The 22865-nt window shown below is 37.3% G+C and overlaps 2 protein-coding genes and 1 pseudogene across 9 annotated transcripts in view; 2 read left to right on the forward strand and 1 right to left on the reverse strand.

Annotated features, from left to right (window-relative positions):
* The window catches only part of LOC135693741 (uncharacterized), a 42783-nt gene extending 34062 nt beyond the window's left edge, over positions 1-8721 (reverse strand). For 4 of the 8 annotated variants that reach the window (XR_016144004.1, XR_016144003.1, XM_089109976.1 and 1 more), the window contains exon 1: positions 193-8721. Coding sequence is in view for 6 of the 8 variants with exons in the window: in XM_089109976.1 (XP_088966102.1) it covers positions 193-561 (369 nt within the window). In the remaining 2 variants the exon portion in view is untranslated. The remainder of the gene's footprint in view (positions 1-192) is intronic. The other 4 variants (XM_089109974.1, XM_089109975.1, XM_089109973.1 and 1 more) reach the window with 4 other exon arrangements.
* Positions 8722-10598: 1877 nt separating this feature from the next.
* Positions 10599-13274, forward strand: LOC148959753 (uncharacterized). Its single transcript, XM_089109962.1, has one exon. It carries the CDS (start codon positions 10599-10601, stop codon positions 13260-13262), a length of 2664 nt encoding a protein of 887 aa, XP_088966088.1. The 3' UTR covers positions 13263-13274.
* A 1-nt stretch (position 13275) lies between these two features.
* On the forward strand, positions 13276-14888 carry LOC148959754 (uncharacterized; annotated as a pseudogene).
* Positions 14889-22865: the final 7977 nt, after the last annotated feature.

A 22865-nucleotide genomic window follows, 5' to 3' on the forward strand; every position in this document is an offset into this window, starting at 1 on the left:
GCTGGTATTGGCCCATTGCAAATGGAAAAACAATATTGAAATTTTGATGTAAGATTGAACATTGCATAATAATGACATAATAACGCCTTTGAAACAAGGCTTATTAAGAATGTTGCTCTTGCTTTTGGACATTTCCTATAATTTTGAAAATAATTAACAGTAAGTATTCATATAATTAACAGGTATAGTTACCTGAACTAATTGCAAATCAATGACCTTATTGGTGCCAAGGTCCATTAGAGAATAGGACCCATATTTTGCGGAGTGTCCTGGAGAGTCCATCCTTGCATCCCCTCCGAGTACAAGTTGCATGTTTTTCCTAGCCATAAACAGTTCTTGTTGACACTTTGCCCATACTGCATTTACTGTTGGTATCAAGTAGGCACGTTGTATGTCACTGTATGTACGGATTGCAATTGATGGCATGTTTAGGTGGTGGAAAAAAACAGAGCAGCTTGGAACACTGGGATCCCAAAAAGAGACATAAAGCAGCAATAAACAAATTACCCAAAGCCATCTGATTATGAAGCGGTTGAGACATCCATTTTGTTTCATGCCCATTTAGGCACTCTCCATGAATTTGCAACATGGACCCAAATAAACGTTTTCTGATTGAAATAACAGGTGCAAGACACAAACTACAAATAGCAAACAACTGCATTAGGCATGACTCAAAAACTAGAAATTTTCGCTCATTCCATCCAACTGGCGTAGTATTTATAGAGGCAACATATTCTTCCTCTTCTGATGCTGAAGATTCATTTGGTACCCACTCATTGCTATCTGAAGATGACATTCTCTCAGGGCTTGCTTCTGGATTCAAATTGGTACTTAAAGCAGATACAGCTTGAGAAACTGGTAGCAGCTCTGACAGGAAGCTGTCATTCACCTGAATGTATGCATCTCTTGTCCTGTACTCTGTCTGGGTACCTAGAATCAAACCTAGAGAATTTTGATTGTAGCTGAAGTTTCTAAAAATGGTCACTTTATACAGTTCTACTTACTAAGAGCATTTGATATTTTTGGATATTTTTGCTGCTTTCTGTTAGCCTGTAGATCAAATTCTATTCTCAATATTTTCCAAGACCCCAAAAGTATTCAAAAACAGCCTTCAATAAGAAAAAAGATATTTCAGATAATTTCAAATTTATGTTTTACCTTTTGACCATGATCTAGTATTTGTTTTGGTTCCTTTAAATTGCCAATAAACCAGGGTCTGTGTGCTCGGATTAGTTGCAGGGTAGAGCTGGTTTGAAATGACTGTAATTGGGTGGATGAATCACACATCTGTCTGTCAATACCGATTTCACTCTCTGAAATTTGTGATCCAACTTGTGCATAGGCAGTTACTTTGTTCCATAAGATTGACTAAGCGATTGACTGTGGTTGTTTGTAACATATCAGATACCAACTTTGGAAAAATTAGCTTGCTTGTTCAAAATAGGCAGATTATTATTTTGAAAAAACAAACAATGTAATAACATGTAAAACCCGATTTTATAAACTGAAAACGTGCTTAAAAAGAAACTCCTTTGCACCAGATTGCTTCTATTTATTATTTGAATGATATTTTCTCACATCAACTCACAAGGCCTCTGGAAGAGTATCGTTTCATTTGACACTGACACGTCAGGTAAAATAACTAAAATTAAACAACGGTGCATTTCTCATGTAAACAGCTCAAATTTTCATGAAACACTAATGATGGATTGGCAAGAAGCATTCTGTTGTTGTTTTTGCAATTTTTTACACATGCATGGTACAGACCATACGTAGCATTACAACAGCCATGAAAATTAATAAAACAAAGTTGATTTACCTTTAATCTCTGACGTTTTGTATAGGCCCCATATCTTTTCTTTGGGCTACGCTTCTTGGGACTGACATTACAAACAAACTCAGGCTGAAGCTTTGACTGAAGGACAATATTCTTTCTCTTGAATGTTTTTTTTCCTTTGACTTGACCACTCGATTTCGGCGACCCTCGATCAAATATCGTTGGAACAGCATCTTTTTTCAGTTTGATTTGTTTTTTACCAGCCAAACCAAGAGACTCTATAACATGTCGGCTTACCTCAAATTGGTCATCTGCGAAATGTTTCTCGCAAAGCCTTGAATGATCTTTAACAACAACGTTTTCCAGGCGCATATTTTGAACCCACAATCGACGATACACCGGGTCTTTCGGAAAACTAAAATCGTTATTCTTCTTTCTGATTGGGTACAAGAAGAGGCATTTACCTTGTCAGACGTCTTCCTACTGTCCTCCAAACAGTTATACGCATTGCAGTGTACCATTTTTCTGAAATTTGCAACTGATTCCTACTCGCAATTTATGCGGATTATATAGGCCAACATTGCGTTCATGAAAACCAGTGATCACATATGACATCACAATGGCCAGATGGATTCTCGGAAACGACGGAAAACGATAATTTTCCCTCAGAGGAAATTTGAACAATAAGCTCAATTCCTCGAAAAATATCATAGAAATACCAAAAATAACATCACGATCGTGTTAAGCACGACAAGTACCACTACCTGTAAAAAAACAAGAATATTCCGCCATTCTCCTTTAAAGATATGCTAATAAAAAAAAATGTATACAATCAATCAATGATTTACACTCCAGATAAAGCTGCATGTACCAAAAAGTGGCAAGATCTACTTTGAAATATATTTGCAACAATCGCCTACTTGAGAAAGATTCTCTTTAGTATAAACATCAGGAGATGATTGTGGAAGACTTCCAACTCTCCTGTGTGCCTTTGAGATTCAAATGAAAATTTGAGATAAACATTCTTAAAATTGTACAATGAACCAAAATTGATACATAATTAGCATTAAAATCTTAAAAATTGGCACAAAAATTCCAAGAACTTTACAATACAATTTAATGAATAAAGCGAGGTCAGACGGCTTCTTGAATTATATATTATAACTTCAAGCTGCAGACCCAATGACAAAGTTCCAGTATTATTTGAATTTAAAAAGCAATCTATGTAAAATATTTGCAAATTTAAATCATCTAGCCCCCATTTCCTTTAGTCTAGTAATTTTGAATCCAAATGGCAGGGTGGATGATTAAAATTTATATTTTTTGTATATATATATAGATACATACCTAAAATTAGAGTAGTACTAGAAGCTCTTCAAAAGGTTTTTGTCTAGCACCATTTCCTGTACAGTTGCAAAATCATAATCAGTGCTCTTTCTAGACTTTCTAGAGCATGCTTACAATCAAAATGAATATTGCACATATGCTTAAGCATATTTATCCAGTTGTCCAATGGAGGAAGATCCAGATTTGTTGCAATCAGTTTATTTGTCAAATATGGCATTCATCTTCAAAATTTCCACATATTTGGAAAAAAGCTAATAAGAAATATTACAAGCAGCATTGCCCGCCCATTTGCACAAAAGAGGATCTAAGGTGGCTTGCAAAGATTGTTGTTTACCAGTGAGTATCTAGAGCGAAGAGCTGGGCTTCTCTTTTGTTAATATTTGGAAAAAAATTGATTTTTGGAAAAAAATTGAGGCATGTTCTTTTTTTTGGCCTTGCATTCGAATAAAACGCAACCATGCTTGATACTATGCTTTGTTGATTTGTCAGCTGTGAAATAAAAATGGGGTCTTGATCCTGTGTTAGGAAGTGGAGAAGACAAATAATCATATATGCACATGTTTTTTCATCAATATATGCACATGCCACATATATCATGTCTGGAAATGATTTTCAGGAATGCCTATAATCACCCACATATGCTCCTCCTGCATAAAGTTCGGCTACTCTTGATTCAAACTGTATAGCAGCAGATTTGGTTTTGACAACTCCAACAGATGTTCTTAGCAGAATTTTCACAACAAGAGTTTCTTGCTTCATTTTTTTGTCAACTGACCTTGCACCGAGTGTTGCTTTTGTGTGTGTTTCAGAGGCAACATGGTCTAATAATTTTGCTTTCTGGTGATACCACTTGTCACAGTGTCCTTCCATCAGAAGCTTATTTATATGTTTGAACTTCAAGATGCAGACCCAATGACAAAGTTCCAGTTTTATGCCCTTTTGACAATCTCATTACAGAACCTGAAACAGTAAAAAATTTGTAGCAGGTTTGTAGCATGATAAACAAAATGCCAGCACAGTTTTCTCATGTCCACTTTTGTCTCTTTTTTTTACACTTGTAGATATATCTGTTGTAAAAGTCCTTTTAATCACGCGTGAAAAAGCTGCAAAGAAAGATTAAATTATATTTAAATGTAACTTCCAGGATTACATCAAGAATACACAAGCAAAAAGTAATGACGATCTAGACGATCTGCAATTTTGCGGGTCTCCAAATTCAAATTTCATTGAAAGCGTGAATTCCTAAGTACATACAAGATAAATTTTACAGTTGAGGAAGAATCCTGCTTAGCTGGATGAATAATTTTAATAGAAATTGCACAGCCACAACCACAGTTGAAGTGCGCAGGGGATTTATCCTGAAAGGCAAAAATTCAAGTCTGCCCAGTTGCCCCCCCCCTTGAGTCCAACATTCGACAAAAATACCATAAAACCCCCAATTTCTGGTATTTTTTATTCCGGTTTTCTTTAAAAAACTTTTTATTGACATTTCTACCGTCATAAATCACATAGTGAAATCTCTATAATGATGCAACATAATGGTGCAATATTTCAATCATTAACTAACAGGATAAAATGAGATCGCTTTTGATTAAAGAACCTTTTTCTAAACAAGCAGCATGCACATTAAAACATGGGATCCTACGGTCAATATAAACAAACAATAGTTTTCTGACCCATGCTGTGTGGTTAGGCATGCCACAAATAGTTACCTTTGTTACAACATTTCAGTGACTTGGCCATAGTTCATAACATTGTGTTAAGTCAACATGACATTTTTAATAAAACTTGAGAATAAAACTTCAAAATATTGAGAGTCTAGGTAGGAAGAGTATGTGGATCACAGTTCAATTACAACTTTCAAAAGAAGCACAATGAGCAACAAAACTTATCTCTTGTTAAAGCTGGTAAATACATACCTTATGAGGCTGTGGGTGCTTTGCGTAATCCCTTTGAGGCAGCAAAGAAAAGAAAGATTCAAATTCTTACTCATGAAAGGAAGCAAGTTGGAGATGCAGAAAGGGCAGAAATAGCAGACAGAAACAGGGGCAGCAAAGGTATAAAAAGATAAGAATAATCCAAGAATATCTTCAGAGAGTACAACTGTTTTGCCAAAATATCCAGTCCAGAATTCAAGCTAACTCTTATTTGACAAGTCCTTTTTGGCTTGTCATCTTATTTTCCATGTAAAAATTCTCATTTTCTTTTACTTTGAGGAGATTTCAATTGCGTTCTGTAGTGAAAATGGCAGTGAAGTTGCTTTGGAGCGACCCTTGTCTGACAAGACACGAGGAGGAGAGAGCAAAAATTCGATGCCAAAGCAGCAGAAAACAAAACAATCAAAGAATGGGATACAGATGCCAATTTTCAACGAAATTGAATCTTTGATTAAGGAGACTATTTGTAGTATGAAGGCTGATGAGATGATTTATCACATGTACCAAAGTGATATACAAAAACTCAAGACCCTCGACAGGAACTTATTAAATCAAAATTTTTTGAAACTTGGAAGGGTATGGCTACCACCTCAGCTTTTTACCCAAAGACCAAAGAACCACGTGAGCAAATTTGATCAAATATGGAAAGATGAAGCCTTTACTGAATCTGTTCAGAACTTTTTCTACATCACCAAAGATGTTTGCTGTTTTTTTTATTCACACTCTAGCAGACCATTACAAAAAGATTGTTTACTGATAGAAAACCAAATGATACTATCACAGAAATCAGCGCTCATGAAAAACACACTGTCACGTATATATGTGAGAGCATTCTAAAGAAACTTATCACAAAATGTTTTTATCTTAAACGAAAAAGAAAAGCCGAAGTCCATCCATTTTTGCAAAAGCAAATTGATACAATGCAAAGAATGCAAAAAAGTGGCTGGTGCTGTTTAGATCAACAGTAATAACAAATTGAATGAAACTCTTAGCAGGGGAGGCCTCGTGTATCCCAAGAAGCAATTTGTTGAAATATTTTTAAAAGTGGAGAGCATCTTCCGTGGTCGTCCTTCCAACATTTCAAAGTCTATCAACAAGGAAGAAATTGTGACCCAAGGTTTTGAAGGTACCTCAATCTCTGATCAATTTTTTCAATGACAGAATCTGTAGCAGAAACTGATGAGCACAAATGTGAACTATTAAAAAGCTGCATTGACTTGTACATTAAAATAAGGTCATTTGGACTTGAGGAGATATGCAAAAAAAATCAGACGCATCAACAAAATCCATGACAAAGAAAAGCAAAGCAAGTCTTGAGAACTGTACAACATCTTTATACAAAAAGAGAATATGAATTCCACTTCAAGAGCTTCTAAAATGCGACTTAAAGGGAAATCGAGCATTTAAATCTGGCTAAAACCATTTATGGTCAAATTCTACCCTTAATCAGATATTGTTATTTCCTGAAGATCAGTTACCCAGATATGGTGCTGCACATGTTATAGCCTCATGCACCGTGGAGCAGGGGGCTGAGGGGGGGGGCTTTAGCCTGAAATGTGAAAAATTAAGTAGCAAACTACCAGAAAATCCTCTTTTTATACGGTTTTAGCCCCTCTGCGGTGCCTGAGCCTATATTGTCTTTGCACAGCTATTTTTATCAAGGGTTTTTTATTTGCTTAGATTCCCTTTCAACAAAATATCTAAAAGACCATCCATTAAATATGATAAAATGGGGAAAAAGTGGGAAAAATTTGTCTTATTGAAAAGTGTACCAGACGGGGTGTCCACACCTGAAGTAGATCGAATTTGCCTTGTTCAAAATTTGGATATTTGGTAGAAGAGTAACACAGCCAATCTGCTAAATATTTTCTTCTGCATCTGACTGAAAAGCAAATCACCAGTTATGATACAAAAGAGGTGAAATAAAACTGAAATACAGTTAACTATTTTTAAACTAGCCATAAAGCCAAGTAAAGTTTTCTTTCGATCAATTGGAAAACAGCCCTCCTTAAACCCTTTGGTCACAGACCTGAAAGCCTAGAGTAAATCTACAATATTTATCCTTGCTTTATAATCAATCAGTTCTGTCAATTAATACTAAGGCCTGGGTAGTTTGCAAATTGTAAAACTGATTCTTCTGCCGTCTAAAAGGGTCTCTACAGTATACAGTAGTTCTTCCTTAGCTCAACAGATTATGTATATTGTGTTGTTTGGCAAATTTTTTAACAAAGTGATAGTATTCCTAAGAATTCTTAAGTTGCACAAGAATTATACTAAGTCTTAGCCAATAGGTAATACAATAGAAAGCTTGATGCTACTGCACCAAGTTAATTAAACTTCAGATTTTTTTTGTTTTTCGATTCTTTAATGGGCTAGGGGTAATTGTGATCTTTTCAGCAGGCCTTTTTACCCTTTTGGTATTTTGGTTTTGACCCTGAGGTAGCAATGCTGCGTTGCACTCCGAGTTTGTTCTCTTGAAATCCAAGGGCATACAAAGATAGATTGCAGCAATTAAAAAATCTGTCAATCATGAATATAAACTTGACTGTCTCAGATGCAGAATCTGGACCATAATTGCTCATCACCTTAGCAACTGTCTCACTCATCACCTGTGCAGCAAGATTCACCCTCATTTTTGAGTAAGAGTTCAAGTTTATGTGCTCATTTGACAACTTTGGCAATTTTCCAACAAGTGATATTCTATCAGCTTTGTAAATATCAACAATATGTTTCCATATAATTTCCTTCTGGTTCCACAACAGTCTACTTTTCTAAAAACCAGATGAAGCAAGATTGTTCCAGATAGAAAAGAAATATATTTGCGAGCAGATAGAAAATAAATATATTTCACGATAGACAATATGACCAGGTGTTGAATGCATCCTATAGAGCTTTTGATTAACACTTGTCTTGTCAGAGACAACACAAATAACTTTCAATTCAGCATAGGTTTCACAGAATCCAATGGACTTCCACAATAGAGGCTATAGCATGTACGCAGTAAGAGAGCGGGTACCAAATAGCCAATGCTAAATTTAAGTCTTGACGCAAGACCTACTACCATTGAATTCAGAGCATGTGATGCAATAGATGAAGTGAAATCAGTATTACTTGCACCTTCACCAAAAAGAACATTCAGATCGTTTCCCATCTTCACAAATCCAATTAATTCACCAGTGTGCTTATCAAAGATAAGATCATCCTTAATTGATACCTCATCAAATGCCAGAACCACATATTTTCCGATTCCCTGGAGTTAGATGCTTGGTGCTTCAAATCTTCAAAAGTTTCTTTCTTGAAACCTGGACTAGGATGGAAGACATTGGAGTAATCATGTAAAGTCCTTTCTGATGGAAGCTTGATGAAACTACTTTCCTTGAGAGCTTTGTAGGCAGAGAGGGACCGCAAATGGATGTGCAGTGCAAAGCGGATCACCATTGGGTGCCATCTTGTACCCGTTGGATCGCTCTGGAAAGCTTTCTGTTGCTGTTCTCAGAACAATTTTTCAAAAGAATCTTCTGGTAATTCCTGCTTTATATTTTGAATCAAATTCTGGCAGTCATTGTGTTATTTGAGTCGTGACAGCACAGGATGAACTCGTTGTTGGAAACATAGGGAGTACATCGTAGATTGAACATAAATGAGTGAAATATACAGCAAGGATTTATCAGTGAGGAGGAGAGCTGCGAGGGAAGTAGCAGTGATGCATTTTTAGAATTTGAAGTGGACGAAGAGGCTGAAAGGGGCGATGATGCTGCGGAGATTGTACTGTATATGTTTGAGCCATGACCACAGCCAGGAAGGGAAGGACCTATTGTACGGTACTTTATTATTATCATTCGTTATGTTGATTAGTAGTGGACATTTTAGGACAGTAGAGAACTGGGACCGAGTTTCAGTTATTTTTAGTTAGATCTTCGAGAGCACAAGACAAGATGGCGAATCTTAGAGTTTAGCGATTTGTGTGCGGCACATTTCCGTACATACGTGGCGACCCTGCCAGGACACATACCGGGAGAATCATGGCAAATCCATCAACAGAAACAGCAACAGGAGATGGGCAAAATTTAGGCCGAGAGATTGATATCGAGAAGGAAATAGCGAAGTTGAATTATTATACAGAGCAGACAGATGAGCTCATAGAAATTGGAGACACAGTAGAAATGGAGATAGCAACAAATAGGGTGAAGGTAATCCACAATAAGATAATTGATTTGACAGGGAGAATTGAAGAGATGAAATTAGAACAAGGGGAATCATCTAGGTCAGTTAGGCAGTGGAAAAAGGATGTGAAAGATAAATATACAGGAATGTTAGAGCAAAATGAGAAAATGTTGAGAGCTTTAACACAAATAGAAACTCAAACAAGAGAGGAAGGTCTGAGAAGGGAATTTGAAAGGAAGCAAATTGAGCAGCTAAGGGAAGATAAGAGAATGCTAGAAAGACAAAAGCAATTAGCAGACCATGAAGAGAAAATGAGAAGGGAGAGATACTTACAAGAGAAGTCTTTATGGGAGGAAAGAATGCATGCTGAAATTAAACTTGCAGAGAAAAAGCTAGAAATGGAATGTGGGGCTAAGGCAACCTTTTCAAAACTGCCAGAGCTGAGAGTCACACCATTTAAAGGCACAATAGCTGACTGGATAAGATTTGAAAACATGTTCACAAGTCAAGTTTTAAGTAAGGGGTTTAGTGATGAAGTTAAATTTGGATATTTGTTAGAGATGGTGAATCCCAGAGTAAGGGATAAAATTGCAAATCTGAAACCAGGAAAAGTTGGGCTTGAAACTGCCTGGGAAAGGCTCAACAAGGAATATGGGCAAAGGAATGCTGTGATAAACACACACATTGATGAAATTGTAAATCTACCTACCATAAAGGGAGTAAATTATGAGAAAATTCAAGAATTTTATGACAAGCTCGCAAAGAATTATGATGCCCTGCTGACACTTGATGAAGAAAACATGTTGAGAGGATTTGTGATGACAACATTAAACAAGCTGCCAAATGTCAAGTCTGATTTGGTAAGGCTGGATGATGATTGGGAAAGCTGGGGGATGTCAAAGCTTATTGATAATTAGCAGAAGTGGTTGAAAAGAAACAAAACAGAGGAAATAGGAAAGCCAGTGGAAAAAAGAGAAAAACACTGGTATACAGGTGAAACAAAGGAGAAACACTCAAGAAAATGTATTTATTGTGATCAAGATCATTGGAGTGATAAGTGCAAAACACAGGAAACTATAGAGAGTAGGAGGAGCTTCTTCAGAGAAAATAAGCTATGCTTCAACTGTGGGAAAAAAGGACACAGGGGGGATAAGTGTCTAAGTAGGGGGTGCTACTTTTGTAAGGCTAAACACCACAGCAGCCTATGTGAAAAGCAGAAAGGTGAAAGTGAAAAAGGTTCAATTTTAACAGGATTCACACCTTCTGTGGAGGAAACACTCCCACCAATTTTGCCTGTAAGAATTGATGGAAAGGTTATTTGGGCATTCCTTGACACAGGTTCAGGAAGGAATTTCATTTCTAAGGATGCGTTAATGATGCTCAAATCAAAACCTGAGAGATATGAAACAAAAGATGTAACAACTATCAATGGAACAGCAAGAAAAGCCATGCCAATCTTTCAGATGACCATAGAATCATTAGACAAGAAAGCCAGAGAACATATTGAGGTTGCAGGGGTAGGAATGCATGATTTCACAACAGTCAAAAGGCCAGATTTAAGGAAATTGAAACAGCAGTTTAGACACACCAAAGACAAAGAATTCTACATAACAGCATCAGGGGAACATAAAATTCACATGATTATTGGAGACAAAACATACAGCAAACTGAGAACAGAGACAGTTTTCAAGGGGAATGATGATGAACCAATTGTAGAAGGCACATCATTTGGTTGGATTATTCATGGAGGAGAATTTTCTAGCACAAATTGCATGTTCACCAGAGAGCTTGGAAATGAATATGAGAGATTATACAGCCTTGACATACTTGGGGTTGAAGACAGGGGAGAAGATGACCAATTAGATGTTTACAAAGAGTTCAAAGAGAACATTTCCAGACAAAATGATGGAAGGTATGAAGTTAATGTTCCATGGATACCAGGAAGCAATTTGGCAGAAACAAATGAGATGCAGAGCAGAAAGAGATTGAAAAATGTTGAGCGCAAACTGAGGCATGATAAAAAACTGCAGAAAGAATACACAGAAATTGTTGAGAATCAGTTAAGAGAGGGAGTTGTGGAGAGAGTTCCAAGTGAACCATCTGGAACAAGAATATTTTACATGCCTCACAAACCAGTTGTAAGAGAGAGCGCTGCTACCACAAAGGTGAGAATGGTATTTGATGCTAGTGCACACCCAACGCCAACAACAAACAGCATCAATGATTGCATGTACAAGGGACCTGCGTTGCAGCCAAATATTTGGGACATTATGGTCAGAGCAAGAATGACACCATATCTGCTGCTAGGAGACATACAAAAGGCATTTTTACAAATTGGAATTAAATCAGAGGATAGAGATGCATTCAGATTCTTATTCACACTGAGTGGGAAGGAAGAACACCTAAGATTTCTAAGGGTCCCTTTTGGGGGGGAAGCCAGCCCATTTATGTTGGGGGGAACCTTGCAGCACCATTATGAGAAATTTACTAACACAGAGCTAGCCAGTACCCTAGAAATGCTCAAAGAAAATACATATGTAGACAATCTGATGTGTACAGGAATGAGCATTGAAGAGCTTCAAAGATTTAAAGGAGAGGCATCTGAAATACTAGAGGATGCAAAGTTTCAAATTCATAAATGGGAATCCAACATAGAAAGCCTAGAAAGTGAAAATATGGAGAATCCAAGCAAGATTTTGGGGCATGTTTGGAACAAGGAAGAAGATATTTTGATGGTACCCATAAACAAAGGGGAAGAGGATAAGGTCTCAAAGAACACTGTATTGAGTCAATTAGCCAGAATTTATGACCCCTTGGGAATCATTTCACCAACCCTAGTAGAAGGAAAGAGAATCTTCAGGGAGGCCTGTGATGAGAACAAGGGAGGGGATGCTGAAGTTTCTGAACCCCTTATGAAAGATTATTTGAGATGGATGAGACAGCTGAGAGAATTAAAGATACCAAGAACTTTAGTAAGAGAAATAAGAGCAATTGATGCAGTGAATTTACACATATTTGCAGATGCAAGTGAAAAGGCATGCTGTGCTGTGATAATTGCAGTAGTGGAACAAGGATCAAGCAAAGTAAAGGGCTTACTCACTTCAAAGTCAAGAATTTCAAAGAGAAACACTTCGATAGCCAGACTTGAGTTGGTTGGGGGGCAAATGGCAGCAAACATGGCCAAGAACATTTGCAAAGCATTGAAGAATTGGCCAATAACATCAATCAATGTGTGGATGGATAGTATGGTGGCCTTATTTTGGATAAACAATCCAGGGAAACAATGGGAAGCATTTGTAGCGAACAGGGTGAGAAAGATTACAGAGATAGGGAATGAAATTGGAATAGAGTGGAAATACTGCCCATCAAGTGAAAATTTAGCAGACCTAGGCAGTCGGGGTGCGAACATAGAGAAAATGGTAGAAAAGAAGTGGTTTGAAGGGCCAGACTGGCTGCTAAATGAAGAAGAATGGCCAGAACAACCAGTGCTGAAGAGTTCAACAAGAAACTTGGAAGAACAAAGACCAATTAAAGAGGCAATCTTATTCACAAACGAGACAGAGAGTGATGAATGGGATAAGCTTTTAGAGCGTCAAAGCTATTGGAGAACACTTAGAACCACATCATGGTGTTTGAGATTTATCAAAAATTGTCTTGCCAAGAAGAGAAAGGAGAAGGTAACAAGAGGACCTCTGACCACAGAGGAAATTATGAGTGCAAGAGATCATTGGGTAGTAAGAGAACAAAGATACATTATAGAGATGAAAGAAACACCTGGATGGAAATTGATAAGAGACGAGAAAACAGGTATGCTTCGATGCCAGGGAAGGATTCAAGGGTATCAACCAATCTATTTGGAGAAGAGTCTCTTTACTGAGAAACTGATTCGACACACACGGGAAAGTTATGCATATGGGAGTAGCAAATACAATGGGAGCACTGAGAGAGACATGGTGGATACCAAAGATGAGAACATTGGTCAAGAGAGAAATCAGGAATTGCAATGTGTGCAAAGTATTTTCTGCAAAACCATTTGAAGCACCAGCAACAGCTGCGCTCCCAATGTTTCGTACAGTTCAGAGCCTGCCATTCCAGAACACAGGTGTTGACTTTGCCGGGCCTCTCAAGTGCAGGGGGAGTACAAGCAAAGGAGAGATCAAAGTTTACGTGATTATTTTCACTTGTGCTGTGATGAGAGCAGTTCATTTAGAGGTAACAAGGTCACAAACTGCTGAAGAATTTCAGAGGAAGTTAAATGCGTTCATTACAAGGAAAATGAGACCAGAGGTCATAGTCTCTGACAACGCAAGTGTTTTCAAGACAACAGCTGAGTGGATAAAATTGATACGAAAAAGTGAAAAATTGCAAGACCATTTGGCAACTCTAGGCATCACTTGGAGGTTCAACTTGTCGAAAAGTCCCTGGTGGGGGGCGATATATGAAAGATTAATTGAGGATTTAAAGAAGACATTGTACAAAACCCTTGGAAAAACGCATTTGCAATTTGAACAACTGGAAGCAGTCATCATGGACATAGAGAGGCATTTAAATAACAGGCCATTGACATATGTAGAAAGTGAAAGTGGGGAGGAGCAAGTGCTAACACCTAACATAATCATGTGGGGGAAGGATTCACATACATTTGAAGATGTGGAGGTAGACGAAGAAAGAGTGACCAAGATGTATAAGAGATTGAAGAATGCGAGAGAGCACGTGTGGTCACGTTGGAACAAAGAGTATATCAACAGTTTAATGGAAGTGCATCGTATTAACAGAAAGAAGAGTGCATGTCTGCCACGGATCGGAGAAGTAGTACTAGTTGTTGGTGATGAAAGAAATAAAGGGCAGTGGAAGAAAGCGAGAGTATAAGAGCTTGTGAAAGGAAGAGACGACGTAGTCAGGGGAGTGCTTTTGAGACACAAAGGACATCTCATAGAGCGACCGGTTCAAGCTATCTGCCCATTGGAGATTGGTTGTCAAGCGAAGGAGTCACAGACAGTGGAAACAATCAAAGGAGCAACTGATGACAAAGTCAATGTGATAACAGTTGAAACAATCAACGGAGCAATCGATGCCAAGGCCAATGTGACAACAAGAGAGAAGAGAAGAGCTGCGGTGGATGCAGAAGTGAAGACGAGACTTTGTTTGGAAGAAGATTGAAGAGGACAACTGCGTACCGTAAAGGTTTGATAAAATTTGACTCAGGTATGTTACTTTACTCAAATTTTAGGGGAGTTTGTGTACGGTACTTTATTATTATCATTCGTTATGTTGATTCGTAGTGGACATTTTAGGACAGTAGAGAACTGGGACCGAGTTTCAGTTATTTTTAGTTAGATCTTCGAGAGCACGAGACAAGATGGCGAATCTTAGAGTTTAGTGATTTGTGTGCGGCACATTTCCGTACACTATTTCAAGGCGCAAGAACAAGTCGATAAAGGTCCTCTTTCAGTCAACCATCATGGCTCAGAGTGCAAGCATATGCTGGAGCAAGCAAATACTTGATTCCCACAAAATAGCAGAATTTTATCTAACAGCAATTGGGAGTGATTTAAGGGATTGAATGAGGTTAAAAATGACATGAATTCATATTTTTGTTGCTTTATCGCATTTAAATGCATAGGAATTAGCTATTTTTTCAAAATCAAAAAAAATAAAAAATATTCGGTTCAACAATGTCTGGAGTGTTGAGATAACAAGCTAAATCATTTCATTTCTGCTTGAAACTTGCAAAATCAAAATCAATCTAAAAACATAAAATTGTCAAGACAATCGTCAAGACACACAAGAAATCCCCAAAGTAAAACTTTTTGGGCCTACGGGCAGACTTTCACTTGGCGAAGCAAAGGCAAATGTCATACTTCCAAGGTCTTTTTTTGTAGACACGGGGAAGTGTTGCTCTTTTTTGAGAATCTTCCCGTCAAATTGCGGAATCGTGTGAAAAATTCCAAATTCCAGTGCTCTTTGCTAAAAAAATTAAAGGAAACCATGAAAGATTGTAAGCCCCTTCGTTTAAAGTGTTTTGCTCAAGAAAGCATGCTAGTAAAAACGAAAACGCTTGAAAATGCCTTTTGGGCTTTCAAGTGAAAGACCGCCAGGATATCTCGTAAGTGTGCCCTCAGCTCGAACAGTTTTTTACCATTCTCTGAAAAATATTCACAATCCTGTCACTGTGTTATGCAGTTAATGCTTTTAGAAGACTCTAAAACAGTATTTTGCAGTAAGGCTATGTGCAGATAGGACATTATTAGTGTTGCTCTATTTTGAAAATCATTCCGTAAAATAGTGGAATCGTATGAAAAATTCAAAATTCCAGGGCTCTTTGCTAGGAAAACGATGGAAAACGATAAAACTGCCACTTGAAACCTCAACGAGTGGTTCAATATGGTTCGCTTTCTATTTTGGCATGCAAGTTGTTGCACAATGAAAAAGAACTCATAAAAAGTAAAGTTGCTCATTACCATTGTCTAGTATGTGGGAAAACTATTCAACAAAGGAGGTTTCTCATACGCAACATTTACAATCTCATTCCAGCTAGAAAACACAAATGAAATCTATGACAGCTAAAAAAACTCTATAAACATTCAAGAAACCATAAAAACTACAAATAGTTTTAATAGGGAGGTATCCATTGAACCCAACGGTGAACGCCACATAGAGACAAAACAAGTACAAAGAAAAAAAGCTTTGGATCGGGAACCTTGTCATCAGTGTGGTAAGTACATTACAGCAAACAATATGAAACGACATTGCAAAACAAAGCACGAAACTGATTTAGAATACACAGCCATCTGTTGTGACAGTAAACGGGGTATATATATGGTACACATAAGTCAAGTCATGGAGGGAAAGGTTATACAATTCATGTGCAAAAAATTTTTAATACCAGACAAGACACAGCTGTAGATTGTGAGGTGTTGGGTTGCAGGGAGGAAATGTTAATAGCCGCAAGAACTAACATGAAGGGAAGGGAGTGTGCGCATCTACTTACCTAACTTTGTAGAACTTGACGAAACCTTACTCTGTGAACTTGGGTCATCTGAAGAGTTCAAAATTTTGAAAAATGAGACTATAGAAATATTGAGCACAAGGAATGTTTAGTGCGGGAAGACACACCTCTCATTGTTGAATGGAATGATAGCAACTACCTGCATCTATCAATTTTGATGGGAAGTATATGGACTTACCAGTGCGTTCTAGGGTAATTGTAACGTTCGATAAAATAAAGCACCGGCTTGATTGTATTTGTCGACTTAATTTCTTTTGCATGCATAAGGCTTTGGCCCTCAGGTATCTTCACCAAAATAAAATACATGTGTATGTACCTGTGGAAGACGAGGTTCCCAATCCAAAAGACCTTTCTATGAATGAAGATGACAATAGGGGGCTTAAATTGGGAAATGATTGTCTCGATTTTGATACCGTTCTATATCCACCTAACTCAGACGAAGCCTTAATACAAATGATAGAGTATATGAAAGAGTACAAAAGGATCCCATTTTCTCTCTCTGACTGGATGACAAATTTAAACCCTTCCCAAATACCCGTTTCACTGAAGCTGAAAATTTCTGCATTAGCTCCAATTATAGTCTTTCAGGGCCTTATAGAATAACCCACAAAGCCAAAATTTTAATAATGCAAGGTCATTTTTTAAATTGTGCAAAAAATGTAATCGATTTTATAGATACCAAGAATATGCGGATGATATCCACAATTTTGATGATGCTTTCCTTTTAGAAATAGATATTTGCAGGTTTCTTCACGAAGTGACCCGTAATCATGTTCCCATTGGCACTAAAAGTAATATACTAGAAGGTATGTTGAAATCTCAGATAGGCAAACATAAGGTATTAAATTCTTATGCTCACTTTGAAGCGCTCAGTAATAGGATATACCAGTTCAACTGGCTGATTTATCCTTATGGCTGATTTAAACCGTAGAGTTGTTTTCAGGTATGAATCTTATCAAGACGACCTACCAGACATAAATGTCGCAAACACTGACTACGTAAATTGTGAAGATTTCTGGAAAGGAGTCTCGTCAAATATTTTAAGTAAAGTGTTCCTTGGTAGGAAAGTAAATTCATTTATCATTAAACCAAGATTGTCTTTTTGGTCTGCATACACTGGCCTAAACTCAAAAAAACAGCGATGGTGTTGGGAACAGCTAACATCGAAAAGTTCATAGGGAATCTGGGGAAATGGAGGCAGACTGTAGAGAACTAAGTGGGGACTTTTTTAAAAAAAAATTCTGAAAGTAAATTGGCTGATGTTCAAAAATTAAGGGGAAAAGTAAACATTAGTACCAAAGGATCAAAACTTGATATAATCAGTCGAATTAAGGAATCATAAGGCACTGAGGGGGCAGCATTAAACAAAATATTAAAAAAATATTTTGGTCGGTCTGGGGGCTGGCTAACTGTTACATGTAAACATGGTGTAATATACTGTGAAATTTCTTTTTCGAGCAGATAGTCTTTTGCGAGCAGAGATTTCAATCTATAATTGATTTGCAAAATGAGGCTCATAATCGCAATTTTTTAAAAGGAAAGGAGACTAATACTGGTTTACAGGTAAATTTTTTTAGGACGGGTCATATTTAGTAATAAAGGTGCTGCACTAGGCATTTCTAAAGAAATTGAAAAAAACAATGCTACCACCGAGGCAAATAGATAGTTCAGCTGAAAAAGATTTTGCGAAACAGGTAGAAGTTGAAGTGTCCCTCAATGTTGAATCCCCATGTGCTCTTTCAAACATACAGCAAGAAAACGTTTTTGAAAGAAATGGCGACTTCAGGAATGATGAAAGGGGCTGGAAAGAGATGCAACAACACAGTCTTTATCTCCATGTGTTTGCGCGAACTTTGAGAACTATGAAAAGTAGAACCGAAAATGAAGAATTTTGTGTAGGTTTACAAAACGAGCTTTTGTCTCCTGGTGTCTGCCCTGATAGACTTGTCTCTCATTCTGTTACCATACGCTTTGCAAAGAAAGGCCACAGAAGATCCGATCGCTGTAGAGACAAGCGAGGGTTTACTTGATGTAAAGATTATGGACTAACAAAGTGATTTAGATTACGAAGGGAAAAGAAATTCAGAGGAGTCAAACAAAACCGAAAACAGCTTCCCTAGTAGTGTCCCCTCCTTACAAAGAAGGTGGCTAGGTGTACTTAAGTTGACTGAGCACGATAAGTTGAATCTTTCCTCTTGAGACCCAGTCACAGCAGCGATCTGCGACGCAGCAATGGATATAATCAGAAGAAGGAACCGCCAACTGTCCAGACTGCAGTCATTGTCGGGAATTTATAAATACGCAGTGATATGACAGCAACAATGAAGTCAGATATCACCATAGTCACGTATCACTCGAAGAATACGCCCATAAACTTCTTAACATTAAGGTGGACAAATTATTAATAAATATTGCTGATGTAAATCCTCCAAATAAGAATGCCTTATGTGGTGTTGCAGCCATATTTCATGCAGCTAAAAATCTCCCAAACAATAGGCTTCCACCAGCTATTTGTTAATTCGCATACTCAAAAACAAAAATATGTCGGATAATTTAGCTCTTAGGACCGTCCTAGAATTCGATCGCCAAGATGCCTCTGAACCCCTTTTTTTCTTCCTTTGATTCACAGGTGTTTTGTTTGTAAGGAATGTAATGACAATGCCTTATATCCATATAGTATAGTTGCTATTCATATATACCGAATGTATATATTATTGAATAGACATAATAATAGATAAATATTGTTTTACCTTGCTCTTTATGGAAAAGAGATTAAAAATAATTCTCCAGAAAACCAATACAGAATTTCTTCTTCTTTGTTTTAATCACAAATTTACTAGCATGCTTTCTTCAGCAAAACAATTTGAACGAAGGGGCTTACAATCTTTCATAGTTTCTCGTCTTTTTTCTAGCAAAGAGTCCTGGAATTTTGAATTTTTCACATGATTCTGCTATTTGACGCAGGGATTCTCAAAAACGGGCAACACTAATAACGTGCTATCTGCAGATAGCTCACTGCAAAATACTGTTTTAAAGTCTTCTAAAAGCATCAACGGCATAACACAGTGACAGGATTGTGAATATTTTTCAGAGAATTGTAAAAAACTGTTCGGGCTGAGGGCTGACGAGATATCCTGGCGGTCTTTCACTTGAAAGCCCAAATGGCATTTTCAACCGTTTTCGTTTTTTACTACCATGCTTTCATGAGCAAAACACTTTAAACCAAGGGGCTTACAATCTTTAATGGTTTCCTATCATTTCCCTAGCAAAGAGCACTGGAATTGGGAATTTTTCACACGTTCCGCAATTTGACGGGAAGATTCTCAAAAAAGAGCAACACTTCCGCGTGTCTACAAAAAACGACCTTGGAAGTATGACATTTGCCTTTGCTTCGGCCAGTGAAAGTCTGCCCGTAGGCCCGAAAAGTTTTACTTTGGGGATTTCTTGTGTCTCTTGACGATTGTCTTGTCAATTTTTTGTTTTAGGTAGAAAACTTTTGATTTTGCATGTTTTAAGCAGAAATGAAGTGATCTAGCTTGATATCTCAACATTACAGACATTGTTGACTTCAAATATTTTTTCATTTTGAGAAAATAGCAAATTCCTACATTCAAATGCGATAAAACAACGACAAATATGAATTCATGTCGTTTTTGACCTCATTCAACCCCTTAAATCACTCAAAATTACTGTTAGAAAAAATTCTGCTATTTGACGGGAATCCTTTATTTACTTGCTCAGGCATATGCTTGCGTTCCGAGCCACCGTACCTCCTTTCAGTGGCACAACAAGTTGATGACTGGTAAGGCTACTAATCAATACATTTCTATCATAAATTAATATTCCAATTTTAAACATATTCTACATGTAATTTGCGACGCATACAAAGCCAGCATAACAGATGCCAGCTAATAATAGGGGGTATCTATTATGCTGTTTAAATGATACATGATATAACAACAAAAATTGATATAGCGGGAAACAGCGACATAAAATTATTCAAATGACCTAAATTAATTTACCATTCTTTTTATAAGGTGTTTGTGTGGGCATTGCCAGCCTCAAAAGTCCAGAAAGGAAAATATTTGCGGCTGCTCAATTCCAATCGTCTTGAAGTTGTAGGAAAGGGAAGGGGAACCCTTTGACCTGCATAACTGATCACCCAGGGTTTTCTGCTGTCTGTTCAAATGTGTGGACCCTGGAAACTGCCTGGCATTATTATAAACAGCAGTATGAAGATGCTTATGAAGGACACAGACATGAGAAATTTTGTCACATTGCATATCGCCAAATGGTTCAATGGGTTTGGCACTATCTTGGCAGGCATGTTAGAGTTGTACTACCTAGCTCTGCATTTGCATTCAACCTCATTTTCCACCTCCAGGAAATAGGGAAGAGTTTACTTTTGTAGGGTTCAAACTCCCTGATATTTAATTAGTTTTATTTACTTGTAATCTTTTTATGTCTAACAAAAATCATTTATAACTGATTTACATAAAGGTTATTTACAATTATTTTTTGCAAAAACGAGATAGAGAGACTGAACTGCTTCCTCATTACGTGGACGCTCATACCGACGACACAAAGGTTGCATGCGTTGCTCTGGAGATTCAGCAATACAATTTTCAGCTCTCGTCATCAGCTCTGCAAACAGTTTTCAAACAGTCACTCTCGGTAAAAGAAAACCAGAAGATGTTACAATATTGGCGCAAAAATAAGCATATCATATTCTCAAATAAACAGCAAACAAAAAGTATATTGTGCTACGATGGTATATATACAATTGGTTATAATCCTTCTACCTTTCTTATACTTCTTGTGCAAGTAGGTGTGGGAAACAACCAAATATAATGCCTTTAAACCCTAAAAGGTACTGAATAAATTTAAGCCAAGTTATAATAATAGTGGAGGTTAGTGGAGTCCATCCCAAATAATTAAGCCAGCTTTCAAATAGTCTGATTCATTTGAAATTCAATTATTTAAGGGATGAGCATGTAACTAACTTAATAGAAAAGCTGATTTCAGATTGTATTGGTTTTGTTTGAAGTGCTTTGGTGTAGTTTGCAAGTAGGAAATACTGACCCAAAATTAAATGCTCAGTCAATCAGCCCAAAAACCAATCCCACGAAAGGTAAATAAAAGTTATAGCCATCAAAAAGCAAGAAACATTGCATGTTGAAACACTCATCATCAAGCCTGAATGCATTATAATAGTGCTGGTCTGTGGAAGAATGCTTGGAGAAGTATTCTTCCTTTTGGATCCTTTAATGAGAGCATCCGCCACTCTTTGTCAATTTGATAAATAATTTCATTTGTAAGGCATTTTCTCACTTGTTCATGCCTCAAAGCAGCGTTTGCAATTTGGGTGTATGTCCCATGGCAAATCATGCTACCAAGAGGAACGAGATCCTTTGGCAAGCAGTATGTTTTGGTTTTTGACTTCCAGTTTACAGAGACGCTGACTGTTGTTTCATGGGAACCTGAAAAGTCTAAAGACCTTGCTGTTCTTGACTTTCCAGCCGGCATACTAGATTCACCCAATACAAACACTTTTGGTGCTGACAACAGGCTTTTTGGGGTGCTGGTGAATAATTTATTCCAAGCAGCTTCAATGAGCGATAAAGGCAAAGAGCTACTCTTTTCATCAACTTTTTGGTGGCCATCTTCAAACCTTTTTTCTAGGTTCTCTGCAAGTTCTTGGGCCTCAGCTTTAGTAAAACGCCTTTGACGTAACAAGGGAAGACAATCTTGCAAGGTATCTGGATTCGAATTTTGCATAATTTATGATCTTTCCAAATGATAGATAAAGTATATCTTCAGTGTAATTATTTTTGCCACTTTTTTGTAGTCAATTCCAAGAGACAGATTGCACACAGTGGCTTAAATGCAGACGCCATGAATACTGTTTGTTTGATCACTGTTGTTGCTATGTATCCATAGAAATAGGAAAAGTGCTGAGTTGGCAGAACAAGAAAACACACTCAGTTCCACAGATTCTACTTTCCTCTCATTTTTCTCCTCTGCGAGTCTTACGCAGGCTGGGCTAGATGGAGCTTGCAAGTTGTACGCTCTGCAGGCCACCCAAGAAAGACCCTGCTTTGTTTTAGGCAATAATTTTTGGCAAATCAAAGGTTACACAAATTTAAAAGTTGTTTAGTCCCAGAAACCAACTGATATCAATAAAATTGTTATAGAACTTTTAAATTGAGGAACTTGGGAACACCCTAAATTTGGCAACCAAAAAAAAAATTCGTTAGATCAGCTGGCAAAGGTGTCAGGTGACGTTAATGCAAATTTTATATGTCATATAAAAAAAACCAAAAAAATCTATATATCAAAATTTATAAAATCCAAATGTAAAATATATATGTCATCGTCATCGTTTGTTTATCAGGAAAACGAAGTGTACTTATTCTTCATACACAAAAAGCATGATTAACGCATATTACTCATACACATTTTCCTCAATAAAAAGGTATAATCTGAAAAAACAGCAGTTATGTTGGACCAGCGATTTTTAGACGAGCAAATTGTCAAGATGGCTGTTGAAAACTCAAATTCCTTATCGCCATCTTGAAGAAGTGGCAGCCATTGCTGGGCTGAATTCGGCAGCCATTTACAATGGTCACCA

Source organism: Rhopilema esculentum, chromosome 9, assembly GCF_057945365.1.
Source record: "Rhopilema esculentum isolate cy_ngs chromosome 9, ASM5794536v1, whole genome shotgun sequence".
Taxonomy (NCBI): domain Eukaryota; kingdom Metazoa; phylum Cnidaria; class Scyphozoa; order Rhizostomeae; family Rhizostomatidae; genus Rhopilema; species Rhopilema esculentum.